This window comes from Acinonyx jubatus, chromosome A3 (genome assembly GCF_027475565.1).
Source record: "Acinonyx jubatus isolate Ajub_Pintada_27869175 chromosome A3, VMU_Ajub_asm_v1.0, whole genome shotgun sequence".
Classification (NCBI taxonomy): domain Eukaryota; kingdom Metazoa; phylum Chordata; class Mammalia; order Carnivora; family Felidae; genus Acinonyx; species Acinonyx jubatus.
The window spans coordinates 131,226,799-131,244,676 of NC_069388.1; the positions used below are offsets into that span (position 1 = coordinate 131,226,799).

Below are 17,878 nucleotides of genomic sequence, written 5' to 3' on the forward strand. Positions count from 1 at the left end.
TGAGGCGGCCAAACATCCGGTTACCCCTCCTCGCCTCTCACAGCCCGTGGCTTCATTCCCTCTCGCGCTGGTCCCTTACAGGGGTCGGATCAGCAGCTGGTCACTTTCCTCAGCAGGAATCGCAGACATCTCGGAAGTCTGAAGGCGAAGCGGGGCTGAGGATCAGGTCACGGAGTCTTTCTAAATTGGAAGCAGAACCTCGGAGAACCACAGGTAGGAGAAGCCCATCCACCCAGAGCACAACTTCCGGCCCTCCGGCGCCCGCGACACTAAGCTCCTCCCCCCGACTTCCGGTCGGAGAAACAGGGACGCGAGGTTCCTCCCCTCAGCGGAGTCCGGAAACCTGGGGCGGGGTCAGTTCTGCGCCTGCGCGACGCCTCGGGGGCGGGGCCCGGCGGGCGGGGCCTGGGGCGCCGGAAAAGCTGGCACTGGAATTCGAACTGGAGTGGCTGCCCCAGTGTCCGCTGCCTGGGCTGTGGGCGTCTGACCCCGACCGCAGGCGGCCCCAGGGGCGGGCCAGAGGCTGTGAGGTGAGAGCCGGGCCCTGGCCGGTCCCGGACTGAGCCTGGCCGGGAACGCGGGTCCCGAAGGCGGTGCGGGCGGGGAGGCCCGCGGTAGGGCGGATGGGTGGGGCCGCGGGGGCTGCGGTCTCCCCCGGGACCCGCCTTCCCGGGGCCGGGGACCCAAGTCCCCAGGTGGCGCGGAGCGGGCGGCGGGAGTGGAGGAGCAGGCCCGGGCCTGCGGGAGGATGCGGTGCCCCAGGTGCCAGGTTCCTGTTTGGGGTGGGACTGCAGCGCTTGTGACGGCAGGTGTCGTGTGTGGATCGGTCCCGTCGGACACGGAGACAGGAGTGGGAGCCTCCGCGGGGCTGCTTCCGGAGTCGGACTCCGCTTTGTGGGGCCGTGAGGAGCGCTTTTTGTGCCGGCTCCTCTTGGTTTCTCCACGGCTCCAGCCCCCTTCCCCCACCGCGAAGGGCCGGCGTGGTGTCTGTCCTGTTTGCTTTAATCCTGCGCACCTGCACGTGGCAGGCGCAACACAACAGTGCGGACTACGTGGGAAGCAGGGTAGGGTCTGGAAAGAGCTTCGGCGGTCGGGTCTGTCTTAGGTTCCAAACTTGGCCCCACCCATTATTAGCCTAGCGACCTGGGGCAGGACGCTTAGAGTTTTGGCTTCTTCATTTGAAAGGGGCTGTGTGATACTGCAGCCTTGCTGGTCAGTAGCGAGGGTTACAGGTTTGTATAGCGCCCAGCACTGGGCGGCACACGGTAGGTGTTCAGGACAGGAAATTGGTATCTGGGAGAAGGTTCTTCAGTTCATTAAACGTGTCCTTTGCCAGTCTGTGCCAGACGTTGGGTACACAGATGAAATACCTAGCCCCCATCTTTGAGGAGCTCACAGTTGAGAGAGTTCCAAGTAAGATAGAGTAAGATAGTTCCAAGTGGGCAATAGCCGGCTGATGCTATGACCAGGGTGTATGCTCAAGCTGTGCAGTGCCGGTGCCTTAGCCCAACCTGGAGGTCCGAAGGAGGCTTTCTAGTAAAGAAGAAGCCTGAACAGAGTCTTGAAAGGTGAGTAAAGTTAGCTGAATGAATAAAAAGATGGAAGGGCGTCTGAGGCAGACAGAATGGCAGGAGCAAAGCATGGAAACAGGGAGCTGTGTGCCTGCTCTTTGCATTCCTTCCAGATGAACCTGCGAAGCTGGTCGTGGAAGACGAGACTGGAGAGGTCGATAGGAGCCCCCGTCACGGAGGACCTTGCATGTCCTGGCCAAGAGCTTTGACTCCACTCTCTCTAACTTTGGAGAGCCAGTGAAAGATTTTAAGCACATTATTGACATCAGATTTGAGTTTTAAAGAAATCTTTTTAGCTGGAGGTTGGTAGTAGCTTTAAAGTGGCAAGGAGTCCCGTTGGGACATGAATTCCTTCCTTAAGTCGCATGCCAAACTCTGTGCATCTGTGTCTTGCTGTGGGTTGGGGACGCACTGCTTTCATCAGGTGATGAAAGAGTGATTATACCCAGCAGCGGCCTAGTGATGGCATGCACCTGTTAGAGGTGTGGATGAGCCAACGGTTCAGGAGGTTTATTCAGCAGATCTTAGTATTTTATTGGAGGTGGGGCTTGGAGGACATTGCGGAGTTGATGACTTCCTGGTTTCCACCAGAAATAATAATAATTTACTGAAAGGGAAAGGAGAGGAGCAGAGCAGATACGGAAGGGAAGGTGAAGGGTTTGCTTCAGCCATTTTTTGCATTTGGTAAGTTTGGAACATCCAAGTGACAATCTGTATCTTTGGCCTCATTTGTGTGCGTGAATAATTTAGAGACAAGAATAATTTGCTCCAGAACATGCATCAAAATAGCAGCAGATATCAAAGACTTTAATAAGTGCCTTTCCCTCCCTCAGCTTCTCAATCGGTGGTGGAAAGAAAGTCTTAAGGAGCAGCAAAGGCGTGATTGTGCCAGTGTGCCGATTTCCAAAGCATTCCAGTATTCCAGGGACTTGAAGGGATGCTTCAGGATTTCACTAGGGATGGCATAAAATTTTATTTTAAAGTCATATTTAAAATAGTTGTATATTGAAACATACACACACACACACACACACACATAAGATATAATGTCCTTAAATGTGCTGTGCAATATTTTGACTTATTAGAGACTGCTAACATGGTGCTTTATGCTGCTAGGTTAACGCAGTTTGTGCAGACTTTGGAATAAGGCTCTCTTGCCATCTTGTTCTTACTGAAAAGCATCCCATGAATGCAAGGTGATCGGTGGCAGCAAATGATCTTCAGTAGCCTGCTAGTCTCCCTCCTTTTACTTACACCTTCTGCGGCTAGTTCTCTACCCACAGCCAGTCATCTTTCTAAAACAGAAGTCTGATCCTATCACTTGACTGCCTTTTAACAGCCTCTGGAGTCTTGCTGTTAAACCTAACCCCCAGACTTTTGTTGTGGTTTGCAAAACCCCCTTGCACCTTTCTGTTCATCTGTCCCTCTCCCTCCTGCTCCCGTGAAAGCCAAGGTGGCCTCTCGCTGTTCCTGGCAGCAGACATGTGCCCTCAGGACCTTTGCACTTGCCCTGCTCTCTGCTGGACTGCTTTTCCTCCGCACCTGTGCGGCCACCCTCCTTTCCTTCTTCACGTCTCCTTATTGCTCACTTCCTCGGAGCATCTTTTTCTAATGTGCTCACCCTTCCTTCCATCATCTGCGTCTCCTGAGCTTGCCTTCATTTCCCTCATAACAGTTCTTTCCTAACAATGTGTGTGTATTCGGTTTTCTTGTTGGTCTGTCTCATCTTTCTGAGAATGGGCCTCCTGAGGTCAGGGCCTTTACCTGACTTATTCACTCTCCCAGCATCTAAAAGGTGCTCGCTGGGTACCCAGGAATGAATGAACGAATCAGATTTTCTTGCTACTCCACAGATGAATCAAAAATGTAGAAATAAGTTGGATGATGGGGCTAGTGAAAAAGCTTGGGCTTGGAACTCAGTCTTGGGCAAGTGGCCTAAGGACAGACACTGGTGAGTGGCCTGAGAATGATGAGGTCTCCAGATAGAGTGGGAGAAACTTCTCACGGGAGCAGGGACATTCAGTGACCACCCCACGATTTAGTCATTCTTGTTCCTTCATCAGGTACCTTGTTTTTCTGAAAAGAACTGATCATGTCGGAATGACAGGAAGCTCTCTGTGCACACGGCCGTCTGTGGGAGCTTTGAAGACAATAAAATAGTATTCGTTCTACCGTAAGCAGATTCCCTTGTTCCCTTGGTAGGATCCAGTCCTTAGTAAAAATTGGTTAGGTTATCTTACTCATAAATCCTCCTGAAAGATGGGTCACAGTTCCCTCATGTATAAAATGCAGATTATAACCTACCTTCTGTAAGCCCCCAGCATAATATGTGGCACAGATGAGGGAAACCCTTAAAACAACATCTGGAGCAAATGAATGTGTCACCAGGTTGCTGTGAGAACAGTGACGTGATGCATTTGGAAGCATGTGAACTATGAAGCATTGCCATGCAGGTTACTTAGCAATTTTTCAACTATAATAGATGTGCTCCCGTGAAACAGGCAAGTATAAATTTTGCTTCCAAGGCGTTAATTATTACCTAAGAAAAAGATACATACAAGACTGACTTTGGAAGACTCAAGGCCGCCTCCTTCCTTGGCCTCACGAGAGTGCGGAGGGGAGAGCTGGCACCTTGGAATGTTTTTATGTCCGTTTTTTCTTAAAATTCGCTCCAGACCTGGAGAAAAGTGCGCATTTCTGGGCTTCCGTTCTAAGCCCGACCATTCTCAGGATGTGACCCTGAGACAGCAGCTGAATCTCAGTGCCTTGGTTGGTCAGCTAATACGTCACATGTTTTACTAAGGTCTTGAACTGATTAAAGAGCGGTGAGGCACTTGAGTGTTTTGAGGAGTAGATGACGTGTGTGTGTGTGTGTGTGTGTGTGTGACCCCTGAGAACGATGCTTCTCACGCCCCTGTGTGTGTGTGTGTGACTCCTGAAAACGATGCTTCTCACGCCCCTGTGTGTGTGTGTGTGTGTGTGACCCCTGAGAACGATGCTTCTCATGCCTCTGTGTGTGTGTGTGTGTGTGACCCCTGAGAATGATGCTTCTCACGCCCCTGTGTGTGTGTGTGTGTGTGTGTGTGACCCCTGAGAACGATGCTTCTCACACCCCTGCGTGTGTGTGTGTGTGACCCCTGAGAACGATGCTTCTCATGCCCCTGTGTGTGTGTGTGTGTGTGTGACCCCTGAGAACGATGCTTCTCATGCCCCTGTGTGTGTATGTGTGTGTGTGTGTGACTCCTGAGAACGATGCTTCTCACGCCCCTGTGTGTGTGTGTGTGTGTGACCCCTGAGAACAATGCTTCTCACGCCCCTGTGTGTGTATGTGTGTGTGTGTGTGTGTGTGACCCCTGAGAACGATGCTTCTCACGCCCCTGTGTGTGTGTGTGTGTGACCCCTGAGAACGATGCTTCTCACGCCCCTGTGTGTGTGTGACCCCTGAAAACGATGCTTCTCACGCCCCTGTGTGTGTGTGTGTGTGTGACCCCTGAGAACGATGCTTCTCACGCCCCTGTGTGTGTGTGTGTGTGTGTGACCCCTGAGAACGATGCTTCTCACGCCCCTGTGTGTGTGTGTGTGTGTGACCCCTGAGAACGATGCTTGTCACGCCCCTGTGTGTGTGTGTGTGTGACCCCTGAGAATGATGCTTCTCACGCCCCTGTGTGTGTGTGTGTGTGTGTGTGTGTGACCCCTGAGAACGATGCTTCTCACGCCCCTGTGTGTGTGTGTGTGTGTGTGTGACCCCTGAGAATGATGCTTGTCACGCCCCTGTGTGTGTGTGTGTGTGTGTGTGTGTGTGACTCCTGAGAACGATGCTTCTCACGCCTCTGGATAGGCCAGGAAGGTTTCTGTCCTTCTGGTTCATTGCGTCGGATTTTTCAAGTTTAAAAAGAAAAAAAGAACGAAACAGCAGCCTCCGGCTTCCGTGGTCGAAGGAGAATATTCGTTTCCGGTGAGGGAACCCAGAAGGAATTGGTGACCTTTATTCCTGCGATGCGTAAAGCGACGGGGGGTTATTTCTCCTGCCGTGACTAACTACCGTTTGTCCTTCCAGGGGGAGCTCCTCTGCACCGAGCAACGGTGAGAAATGTTCCGGAAAGGCAAAAAACGGCACAGTAGCAGCAGTTCCCAGAGCAGTGAAATCAGTACTAAGAGCAAGGTAGGGGGAGCGGACGTAGGAACGGAACCCTAAAGCGGGCAGAAGCTTGTCTGTCCTCACTGGCACCGCGCGAAGGTACCAACCGCGGCACAGCTGCCGGTGTTTTCCGGACTAGGCGCGTCTTCACATCCATTGTTGGCGCCAGAGACGCATCATCCCGCGCGCGATTTAACTCCGTTCTGTTGTGGAGATCTGCCGAGATTCTCCCATGCCCGAACCCAGCTGGGACAGAGGACGGGTGAACGGTCTCAGTGAAACACCGACTTCGCAGCATTTTACACGATAGAAATTGCAGGCAGTCGGGGGGCCGGAGCGCTCGAATCCTGGGACCGGTGGTCGTGTGTACATAACTGTGGTTCTATTCACTTACCGCTGAGCTAGGTGGATGGTGAGGCAAATGCCACGGTTAGGGCTCTGGAGAGAGGGAGAATGTGGTTTGTAAAGGGGCCTCAGAGGCCTGAGTCCCCGTCCCGGGACCGGCCTGTGTTTCTCGGTTTCACCGCTACCCTTTCCACCCCCTCCCGAGCTCTCGGTTCGAAAGCGACGAGTGTGCTCAGTGCCGGCACGCGGTGGGGTGGGAGAGGAACCCATGGCACAACGTGGGCAGGTGCCCGCCCCCGGGGAGGTGAGCCCTGCGCTAGCCCGTGCGGCCACGCCTCGGTGGCGGAAGACCCCGTGACGGCCACTCGGGAGTCTCACTGAGCCGGTGGGCTTCTAGCCAGAGGCACAGGAATTTGACGTCTTTCGGAATCCTGCCCGAGAGTGGGAAAAATCGACCGTTTCCTGAAGGGTTTTGAACTGAGGCTGATCGAGAAGCTTCCCACTGTTACCTCTGCGGCCCTTGTGTGGGGCCCCCAGCCTGGGCATCTGGTCCGGCCCAGTGTCGTTCTCTCGATGAGAGAGCGGATAAAGGGGCCTTGACCTGCTCGGGCAGAGCAAGACCGGAGCTCGGATTTTGCGGACTCCAGAGGGAACCTGCTAACGGCCTGAGATGTTGGTTCCGGGCCACGGGTTCTTTGAGGTGGCCGGTGGGGCCCGGAGAGGTGCGGAAGGGGCCACCCGCCGTGGAGCGAGGGCCTGAGCCCCAAGATGATGGTGACCGCCCGCCCTGTGGCAGTTGTAACAACATCTCAGTTCCAGCTGCCTTCCCCCCACCCTGAGTGTGTACGCTCTTTCCAGTTTTCAGTCCCACACGGAACGTTACGGTGAACGTCTGTGTGCCTACAGCTCTGTTCTCATTGTACGTTCTGCCCTAAGAAGCGCCACGACGGGAAAGGGGAAAAAACATATATAAGGCCTGAAACAGTTTTGTATTCTCCTCGATTTCACTTCTCGAACCCGGAAAAAATATGAGTACGTTGTACTTTTAAAATCTCACTTTGATTTGAGGTGAAAAACAGTGGCTAATTTTTTGAATCAGGAATTTTCACGGAACGCCATTTCTAACGAAATGAAGCCTACCCAGGGTACGATTCTATAGAACAGACCACGCTAACATGGATGATGCTTTGTGTTTTGCTTAACAGTTTCATTGAGTTTTCTCTGCAATTCACATTGAGAATTGTGCTCTGGTTGCCGGTCGGCCTGTGCGTGACCGCGTGAGCCACGTCCTCGTCAGAGTAATTGCAGAGGCGCGGGAACGGGGATTAGGCCTCGACTGGAAGTCTGGGGTATTTTCTAGATGTAACCGTGGGTGAATCACTTCACCCCGCTGGGTATCTTTGCTCATTTATGATACGGGATCATGCCCCCTGCCTGCTTTCTGCACCGGGTTCTTTTTGGGGTCAGTGGAAACTAAGTGAAAGCAAGGCGTAGATTTTCACACAACGACCTAACTACCAGGTGTCTTACAAGGAGGCGGGTGTAACGGCTGTGGTGTATACTGGGAATGTCCACACCGTGTTTATCTGATGCTGTTATGGTAGGAGCAGTTGGGACCACCTGTTTTTTGAAGTTTGCTATAGAATTTGTCTTTAGAACAATCTGTCACATTCGACCTGCCTGAATAGTCGACCTGCTTTTGTATGTGTTGATTCAACTATAAGAAGTAATTTGAGTGTTTGTTAGAGGATTTGAGAGAAGACAGTGCTTCTAATTCTGTTTCCATTTTTGTTTGTTATTTCTCAGTCTGTAGACTCCAGCCTTGGCGGGCTCTCACGATCCAGCACTGTGGCCAGCCTCGATACAGATTCTACCAAAAGCTCAGGTACGGAGAAGAGTTGGGCCACTTATTAAGGCTTTTAACCGGTGTTCACAGAGTGTTAACCGGGGTAGCACAACGAGTTCTTGTGCGCTGGGGTTTTTTTTGTTTGTTTTTTTTCTCCTCTGCCATTTTGGACAAGAGTTTGGAAATGGCCCAAGATCTGGTGGGACGTGGGTTGAAATGGCTGGCGAAAGCCACTGCCTTGGTGGTGCTGGCACACGTGGGCGATCTGCTCGTCATGGCTTCTAGAGCAAACACGTGTGAAAAATAGCATGGTAACAATTTAGGGGTTTCAAAACAGCTTTTCAGGACATGGGGTGGCAAAGTGTGAGTTCTATTGGAATGACCTTGCTTGAGGGCCGTGGGAGAAGCATCTTGCTGTTGGGAGGGTAGCATCTGTCAGTCTCCAAAACATTTATGCAGCCACCTGAAATTAGTAGCTCCTGAGAAATCAAAAGGTACCTTCTCACCCAGGCCAATAAACGGCTAGAGTCTAACTGGAAATATAAAAATATATATATATTTTGTCTACACTCTTTCTACTTTTCCCTTCAGGATCAGAGACTAATCGGTCTATGAAAGTGGGGATGGCAGAGGGGTGGGATGAAGGCAGGAACCATATGATGTAAAAGAGCTTATGGCAGCGTAAGGTCTATTATTTTTACTTCCAGATGTCTTAAAAACATTAAAAACCTGGGCATCTTTTTCTACATAAACATAACCTAAAAGTAACCACGTAGTATTCCTTTAACGTGGAAGATTACGTAGTGCTTTGTGGTAATTTTGGGACTGGCTAGATCTTCCAGCCCACACGGTTCTGCAGCCTGATGCCATCTGTCGTGTAACGTAACATCTGTTAATGTGAAGGGACTTCCTGTCTGGCATTATTCCATCTACATGAAAAAAAAAAATTGCGATTTTTCTTTTTTTTCTTTTTTTTTTTTTTTTGACCGGTAGCGGTAGACCAGATTTGCTGAATGGGGAAAGCAAATTAATAGTTAATATGGTAAAGAGGAAGAACAAACCAAAAAAACTCTAAATATTTTAACGTGTCATGAAGGTACCCAATCATTATCTAGTTGACAATTTATTTTTCTCCTGTGTTTTGGTTTATTCCTGTTGAGATTTTTATGTTTAGTGTATTATGAGTCACTGAGGAAACGGTTAGTGAAATTCCAAGTTCTTTCCTATTACTTCAAATAATTTTGCATTAAAAGTTTTTTATTTTCATTAATGGTGAAGTTCTGATGACCGTCTGTTTTTTATTTGCAAAGGGGTTGAGGATACCCTGTAGCGCAGATATTTCTTTTGAAGTCTTACCATTAACAATTTTTCTTTCACCTTTAGGACAAAGCAATAACACTTCAGATACCTGTGCAGAATTTCGAATAAAATATGTTGGTGCCATTGAGAAACTGAAATTCTCTGAAGGGAAAAGTCTTGAAGGGCCCCTAGACCTGATAAATTATATAGATGTTGCCCAGGTAAAAAAAAAAAATAATAATAATAGTAGAACATTCTAGAGAATAAATTCATGGCTTTGGAGAAAATGTTCCATGCTTTTATCACTGTTACAATGTTTACTGAGCACTGTGGTTATAGGTGGTACAAGGTGTGTAGGACGGAGTCTCAAGGGAACAGGGACAGTTCTTTCCTTCAAAAAACAGCACTTTTTACGTTCTTGGGGCTGACTGAGCTCCTCATTTAAATGAGGAGCCGAGTGCCGTGACTGGTTACACACCATAAGTTTGTCTTTTCAAACAGTCTGGCAAACCTTACTGTATTTCCGTTGAACTAGTTACAGCTCTTTGAATAATCTAACTCATAGTGGTGTTGACCTATCAATGAATACCCTGCTGGCAACAAGAATTGAGGTGAAGTGGGTTTCAAAAACATCCCAGTCAGTGGGGTGCCTGGGTAGCTCAGTTGGTTGAATATCCAACTCTTGATTTCGGTTCCGGTCATGATCCCAGAGTTGCAGGATCGAGCCCCATGTTGGGCTTCATGCTAAATGTGGAGACTGTTTAAGGTTCTCTCTCTCCCTCTGCCCCTCTCTCCTGCTTGCACACTCTCTCTCAAATTAAAAAACAAAACAAAACATACCCTAGTCAAGAAGATTTAGACAAAATAATTATGAAGGAAAATTAAGAATAAAAATTAAGATAAATCAAAGATGTACAGTTAGTGCATAAAATACTGCAAAACCTGTGCCCTTGCCAGTGTGGAAGTGGACGAACCAAAAGACTTAAATTGCTTCCTGAATTTCCACAAAATGAATTTCCACACAGGTCTTTGTGTTTAACAAAGGGTTATTACCACAGTGGAAGACTCCTCTGTCGGTTCAGAGAGTGCTGGTTAGTCTAGGGATGTTTGGTCTGGTAAATCATGGAGAATGGGATCATTAGATACAAAGTCACGTCCTCAGGAAAGCACAGGAAGTCTCTTCTGTCTGAGGGGAATAAGCCAATCTAATTTGCCATCTAACAGAGACCTCTTGATAGTCTGGACTGATACAGTTAGTACCCCAGCGTTCAGTTTGGGATACCGTCATTGCAGAAGTGTGCAAGCAACAACCAGTCCAAGCATCGTACTGAAGGATGGCTAATGTTCCCCCCAGAAGTGGACTCGGATTATTTTCATTCTGATAAGGACCGCTAAGTTTCTCAGATCACCCCGGGCTTGTCAAAATTCCATCAGTGACAATAGCATTGCTATTATCCCATCTTTTGATTCTTGAAATGCTGGAAGCCCACGGTGAGAGGTCCCTGGCAGGAGGTTACTAGAACCATGCGAGGAGCCAAGAATGGAGGCATGCAGACATAGCTTCTTTATCAGAATTTCCTTAGCGTAGGCAAATGTTTCCACACAAACGTTTACGGCACGGAACATCTACTGAATGCCAACGCTATCTTGTTAGTTGTGCAGAAGACAAGTTAGGCAGTATTCTGACTTAGGATAGAACTGGATAATCTGCTAGGGAAACCATCAGGTGTCATCTGCTCATCAAGCTCAAAGCCCTGGGACAGGGCGGGGGGGGGGGGGAGGGGGGGACCCAGACCTACCTAACAGCTGGGAAGGGTGTAAAGTGGCTTTGAAACGTGCTTCCTGCAGCCGTTTCCTGGTGGTTTCATGTGCTGACATCAGCATAAGCTTGGAGTATTTTAAGATCTAAATACCTTTAGGGGCACCTGAATGGCTCAGTTGGTTGGGCATCCGACTCTTGATTTCAGCTTGGGTCATGACCTTGCAGTTCATGAGCTCGAGCCCCACATTGGGCTCTGCGCTGACAGTGTGGAGCCTGCTTGGGATTTTTCTCCCCCTCTCCCCCACTCTCACACACACGCACGCTCTCTCAAAATAAACTTAAAAACATACATTTAGGATCTAAATACTTTTTTTTTTTTTAGTGTTTACTTTTGAGAGAGAGGGCGTGTGCATGCAAGCGGGGGAGCGGCAGAGAGAGGGGGACAGGGATCTGAAGCAGGCTCCGTGCTGACAGCAGAGAGCCTGATGAGGGCTTGAACTCACAAACCATGAGATCATGACTTGAGCTGAAGTCAGACGCTTAATCTACTGAGCCACCCAGGTGCCCCAATAGCTTTATTTTTCTGATGTAAACGTTTAAGCATCCCTGGGACCTGTGAGAAATATTTTCAGTTTATAACTGAAATTATTAACGTCAAGACAAATGGATGTGAATTTTGCTCAGCTCTGTGAACTGTGAAAACAGAACAAAATCCTGGTGAAAGTTTTGCTTCTGCCTCTTTGGAGAACGATTCTTGCCAGGCTACTGTGTACCCTGCATTCTTTTTTTTTTTTTTTTAATGTTTATTTTGTTTTGAGAGACCGAGACAGAACCCAACTGGGGAAGGGGCAGAGAGAGAGGGAGACACAGAATCTGAAGCAGGCTCCAGGCTCCGAGCTGTCAGCACAGAGCCCGACGAGGGACGGGAACTCACTAACTGTGAGATCATGACCTGAGCCAAAGTCGGATGCTCAACCGACTGAGCCACCCAGGCGCCCCTTGTGTACCCCGCATTCTTTAAAAAAAAAATTTTTTTTTAACGTTTTATTTATTTTTGAGATAGAGAGAGACAGAGCATGAACAGGGGAGGGGCAGAGAGAGAGGGAGACACAGAATCAGAAGCAGGCTGCAGGCTCTGAGCCATCAGCCCAGAGCCCGACGCGGGGCTCGAACTCCTGGACCGCGAGATCGTGACCTGAGCTGAAGTCAGCCGCTCAACCGACTGAGCCACCCAGGCGCCCCTACCCCGCATTCTTAAAAGGGTTTGGGTTTGTGATGGCCAGAAGCTAAACTTGACTAATGAGATTTAAGGAATGTGACATAATTGTTAATGTAGACCATGTAATTTATTTTTACTTTAAAGCAAGATGGAAAGTTGCCTTTCGTTCCTCTGGAGGAAGAATTTATTATGGGAGTTTCCAAGTATGGTATAAAAGTGTCAACATCAGATCAGTATGTAAGTAATATTTCTTAGAGAATCTGGGAGGCAGGCTGGGAAGGGGCCACTTGTAGTTTTCTCTGCTGTTTGTGGAATTGTTGGTTGGTAAATGTTCCTGGCAGCTGGTCTTAAAAAAATGACTGATTTCTGAGAGGTAACAGAGACCCCCTTTTGCTCCTCCTGTATGGTAGGGCCCCACCAGCACCCCACACTGCTGGCCCCTAATGCGTTTTTAACTTAGGATCTCATGCCAGCTCAGGGCAGATGTCAGCTTGGAAGCTTGGCATAGAGAAGAGGCTCATGAACTCAGATCTTATTCCTGTCTTTCTGGAATTTTAAGTAGGAAGGGATAACCCTGAAGGCAAACTGCCCCATTAACTGAACATTCTGGAATGTCCGTTTGGGTGAAAAGCCTATATAACTGTTTTCTGCCAGATCCATAGCCATGCTGTCTGTGTAAAGCCTCACGATTCTGCACGGAAAATTAAGTACGTAAAACATCCGTAACACAGTCACCGTCTTGCCTTCTCCTGACTTCCGTAGGATGTCCTGCATCGGCACGCTCTGTATTTAATCATCCGGATGGTGTGTTACGATGATGGTCTGGGGGCAGGAAGAAGCTTGCTGGCTCTGAAGACCACAGATGCCAGCAATGAGGAATACAGCCTCTGGGTTTATCAGTGCCACAGCCTGGTGAGGTTCAAGTTGGCTTGCTTAGTCTCTCATTCATCAGACGAGACGGTGAAACCACAGCGTGCTTACGGTCTTCTCAGAGGCCGAAGAGATGCCACCCACCGTGCCTGACACCTGGCGTAGTGTGGGTGACTGGCCCCAGGTCAGCCAGCTGGCCAGACCTGCCACAGGCGGGCAGTTGTCCAGCGGGGATCTCGAGGTCGGGGCTGTCACAAGGTCGGTGGGCAAAGCGGTGTGCCCTCCTGAGCAGAAGCCCCTCCTGTTCTGTCCCTGTTGTCTTCCGGACTCATCAAGGTCCCTCCCAAAGGCCAGCTTCAAGTTACCACGCATGCTTCTCTAAAGGCACGCAGGAAGGGGGCACATGACACGTGCAGGTTTAGGAGAGGTGTTAAGAGGGTCCGATGTGTACCTCTGCTGGTCAAATGAAATTCAGGAAGAGATGGACCAAGTCTCTTACTCTATCTTTTTCACTTAATATAGGAGCAAGCACAAGCCATCTGCAAAGTTTTATCCACCGCTTTTGACTCCGTATTAACATCTGAGAAATCCTGAATTCTGCAATCAAGTGGAAGCTGACTTCGTGTGGGAGTTCGGTGGTTTTCAGTCTGCAGGGTTGAGCTATTATGGGAGTAGGAAGTGGTGAAAGCGAAGAAATGCGGTGTGTAACATACTGATCATTTGCTTTTCTATTAAAATGTGTCTTATCACGGTGAGTTAACTCTCAACAAGGTTGTCCGCTTTCTGCGACTAAAAAAGTAACCTCCCCTCTCACTTTTAAAACAAATGAGCTTAACACCTAAGCGTCACAGAAGTGCCCTCAGTGAGTGGCGAGCACGGAGCGCTTTCCACAGAGGTCACGTACTGTCCCCGGGGCGGCACGTGGGCCCCCCGCCGGCTGGGAGCGCCGGTCACCTGGTCTGGAACAGCGACGCAGCGCTGCCAGCTCACGACACAAAAAGTAAGACCGTGAAGGTGCACCGTCAGGAGGACGTGCTCGGACACCAAAGCATCGACCTCGGCGTTCCCAGACAAGAGATCACCGCGTGTGTTAAACAGCACAGAAAGAATCTCATGTACAGGAGGCTGGTGGGTTTTTCTAAAGGACCATTTTAATATGCAATGCTTAAAGGATTAAAAACATTAAAAATAACACTATGTCCATTTACAGGTGTTTTATTTTTTTCCAGTCAAATGACTAGTTCGCGGGAAGAGCCAACTTACTGAACATGCTCTAATTATAAATCACTGCATTAAGGACAACGAAAATAAGAATTGATTTAGGTTATACAATATATACAGTTGCGCTGCAACCAGATCAGAGCAACCAAGCGAATGAACGGAGTATCATTGTCTCAGGTAGCGTTCCGAGCTGCGTGCCACACCATCCACCCCTCAGCAGACCACACGGGAGCTGGGAGTCTGTGCACGTGTGGGGCCTCATCCCTCGAAGTCGCGTCTGCTGGAAAACGGCACGCGACATGCCAGCGTCCCGCAGCTACGTTCGCGAAGCGTCAACTTCAAATATAAATAGATATCTACAATGTTTTCCTTTCTCTCGGGTTGTTTTTTGATTTGCAAAGAGCAAAGAACTAGGAAAGGATGTTAGCAGGGAAGGTACTAGAATTTCTCCTCTGGCAAGAGTAATGTTAACGACTGCACAATAGCACCACCAAATTGCCGAGTGGAAAAAATATTTCCTAGATATTTCTGTACCAGTGAACCTGATAGATTAGTTTGGGACTGGTGTCTGAATGTCAGTGAGAATCAACTTTAATTCCTTATAAAGCTGGCACCAAGTAGTCAAAAGGCTGATTATAAGACACGAATGCAAAAGGACTGTGTTAAAATATACATAAGAAGTGCACTGTGCAAAATATACCTGTTTACTTTCTTAAATCTATGAGGGAATTAACCAAATGAAGGGTTCAAACGACAGAAATGAACAATTAGTGACAATACATGTAGTGCTTTAAAAACAAAACAAAACAAAACCAAAAACCAAAAAACAAAAAAAAACACACCAAAAACCCAACCAAATTTAATTACAGATCTAACGTTTTTACCCGGAACTTTGAAAGGCAAAAAGCAGTTGCCACACCACATCATAAAACATTCCAGTTTGTTCTGTTATCCTTTATAAAAACAATAAAAAGTAGAATGCAATTAATAATAATAAAAAAAAAAAAGCTCTGCACTTACAAGAGTCTTGCCTAATAAAGACAGGCTGCTCCGATCAAATGTACCATCGTAACCGTGCGATGAAAACATCGCCGCCTCGCTTTCCAAGCCTAGACCTAAGCTTCTCCCTTCACTTCTGGTCAAAATCCGAGTGGGCATTATAGGCCTATATATTTTCAGAGAGTGCCACAATGTCCAATATTCCTATCACGAATCTTATACTCACGATTACTAAATAGAGGTATGATAATCAAGTTCGTTAAACTCATGAATTTTGGTTTGTCGTACACAACCTAATCCCCCCACCCCCAGTAAGAATGACGTGATGGGTTTTGGCAGTGACAGTGGGATGTCTGTTCAGGAGTATTACCCGGGACCTACAAATTTCGGATATGCTCTTGATTACAAATGGACAGATTCAATTTCAAGACAGTATAACTACCATTCCTGTTGGTATAGTATATAAATACAAGCCACTAAATTGCGTAAACATTCTTGGGGAGCCGGAGAGGGAAGGCAGTGGTACACTCAACAGGAAACAGCAAGTGTGTGTGAACACCGTGGGGTCTGCGCCACGGTACTCGAGCTGGGTGACGGAGGAGGGTCAAGAAGGCAAGTTCCAAGACACCTAAAGCATATAGACTAGTTTAAAGGACTGTTTTGCAATCCATCATCCTTAGTTTTCAACCAAATTCAGGAAATGCAGTTTTCTCTAACGTGGAACTGAATTAAGCGCTATGACCATATGCCGTAATAAACCACGGGTAGTTTGGTTAAGCAGGATTGTTCACAACAGGCTACACGCACATGCAGAATACAGTGATAGTTGCAACCTCACAGATGAGGGCTGGAAAGTACAACGCTAAGGTGTAAATTTCCAAGTCGCTTTAGCTAAGCCTTGGGTGGATTTCAAAGGAACTCTTTAAAGGTTTCTTTAAAAAAAAAAAAAAAAAGTCTTTAAAGGTGAACTGATAGCATTTCTTCTAGACAGTCCAGGACTGGGCTACTTCTAAAGCGAGTTTACCAACCTAAGACAACTGTAGTGACCGACTCTAGAAGCAGGCCAAGGGAAGCTGAAGAATTTCTAATCCTCAAACTTTTAGGTTCAGCTAAATCTGTAGATTGAGGGTCTCGATTATGTAGTTAAAATAACTTCTCAGTTCACCTTTTAGGAAATTCAGTTTTTCCTAATAAAAGTATGGCAGTATTTCATGAAAACCACAAATTATAAAAACAATTCATTTAGACACATAAAGTTGCCTTTGAGTTTGTAAAACAGAAGAGCGGTGTTAGAGAAAGTGGGCTACCGTACAATACATTTCATGAAACGGGTCATTCTGGCAAGAGTTTTGGTACCAATAACAAAACGGGAACATAACGAGCGTTAAAAGAAGTGTTTTTTTGTTCAGTAGCAATTCAGTCAGCAATAAAGTGCACAAATGATACAGGAAATGCTCCTTTGCGACTGGGATCTCCGTCAATGTGGCCAATCTGAAATGAGCAAAAGTTCAGGTGGTTATAAAAATTCTAAATGTTGGAACCTTCGAAGGACATTATATAGCATTTGGGAAAAAAAAAGGGAAGATTTGTTCAGAAGGATTTCTTCTGGGAAGGAATTACTTGGGTCAGACATCTAAACTGTTTTTCCTCTTTTCTTTCACTCGTGTTTCAAATATAGTTGACCCTTAACATGGGGTGGGGGGTGGTTAGAAGTGCCACGGCCATCCCCCTCCAAGCTGGAGATCCACCTATGACCTCTGACTCCCCCAAATCTTTGCCGTTAGTAAACCTGTTGACCAGAAGCCTTCCAGATAACATACATGGTAAGTTAACACGTATTTTCAATATGACAGGTGTCATATATACTGTGTTCTTACAATAAAGCTAGAGAGAAAAAATGTTAAGAAAATCCTAAGGAGTAAAGAATACATTCAAGTGCTTGCTACACTGCATTGACATAGAAAAACTCCCCACATAAGTGGACCCACGCAGTTCACACCCACGTGGTTCAAGGGTCAACTGCGGGGTATGCCGGCTGTGTAAGCAAGACTATTACGGGTGGGCCAGGTGTCGGCCCAGAAGCACAGTCCCCAGGGCCCTGGCGTTCTTGGGGGGCAGGCAGGACGGCTGACTACTGCCCCCGATTGCCTTCATGTTTTGTTTTGTTTTGTTTAATGAAGAAACTGAGTGTCAGAAGCTTGTGAGTTACAAAGTCCCAGAAAGTGGCAAACGTGTGGTTGGTTCTATTCAAATGTAGTCAAGCATTTACCGAAGGCTGCCACAGATTCACTTATTTTCACTCTGGGTAAATTATAGAAGTTCTACACCAAGTAAGAACAAGGTAAATTATGGAGATAAATAAAAGTCTAAAAGAAAATCGCCCTAATACAACTGATGAGACTTGGGTGAGAGTATGGGCAGCATTTCCTTCTTTATACCTTTCTGTATTTTCCACAGGTTCTGAAATGAACAGGTATTTTCCAGAGGGCTAAGCCTACTGTCCGGCTGGGGCCCCACCCTCGTGCCGGGTTGGACACGAGGTGTGAAAGCGCTGGGGGCTGGGGGCAGTCGGGAGGGAGTCAGTTCAGGTCCCCACACTGCGGGCGCA

At 47.8% G+C, this 17,878-nt stretch overlaps 3 protein-coding genes across 12 annotated transcripts in view; 1 reads left to right on the top strand and 2 right to left on the bottom strand.

Moving 5' to 3' along the window:
- CPSF3 (cleavage and polyadenylation specific factor 3) overlaps positions 1-272 on the bottom strand; it is a 39,031-nt gene extending 38,759 nt beyond the window's left edge. For both annotated transcript variants that reach the window (XR_003426952.2, XM_015081113.3), the window contains exon 1: positions 80-272. Coding sequence is in view for 1 of the 2 variants with exons in the window: in XM_015081113.3 (XP_014936599.2) it covers positions 80-129 (50 nt within the window). In the remaining variant the exon portion in view is untranslated. The remainder of the gene's footprint in view (positions 1-79) is intronic.
- A 119-nt stretch (positions 273-391) lies between these two features.
- ITGB1BP1 (integrin subunit beta 1 binding protein 1) lies at positions 392-15,083 on the top strand. 5 transcript variants are annotated; one of them, XM_027077852.2, is made up of 8 exons: positions 393-530; positions 3,635-3,744; positions 5,629-5,733; positions 7,861-7,939; positions 9,284-9,420; positions 12,325-12,417; positions 12,943-13,092; positions 13,573-15,083. In XM_027077852.2, the coding sequence occupies exons 3-8, from the start codon at positions 5,662-5,664 to the stop codon at positions 13,642-13,644; spliced, it is 603 nt and encodes a 200-aa protein (XP_026933653.1). In that variant the 5' UTR covers positions 393-530; positions 3,635-3,744; positions 5,629-5,661; the 3' UTR covers positions 13,645-15,083. The 5 variants fall into 5 exon arrangements, with proteins under 5 accessions (XP_026933658.1, XP_026933653.1, XP_053057236.1 ...); XM_027077853.2 differs by lacking the exon at positions 393-530 and adding an exon at positions 640-762; XM_027077856.2 differs by lacking the exon at positions 393-530 and adding an exon at positions 750-769.
- Positions 14,250-17,878, bottom strand: part of ASAP2 (ArfGAP with SH3 domain, ankyrin repeat and PH domain 2) — a 172,886-nt gene continuing 169,257 nt past the window's right edge. For all 5 annotated transcript variants that reach the window (XM_027077843.2, XM_027077842.2, XM_027077839.2 and 2 more), the window contains one exon: positions 14,250-16,761. In XM_027077843.2, coding sequence (XP_026933644.2) covers positions 16,687-16,761 — 75 coding nt within the window. In that variant the 3' untranslated portion in view covers positions 14,250-16,686. The remainder of the gene's footprint in view (positions 16,762-17,878) is intronic.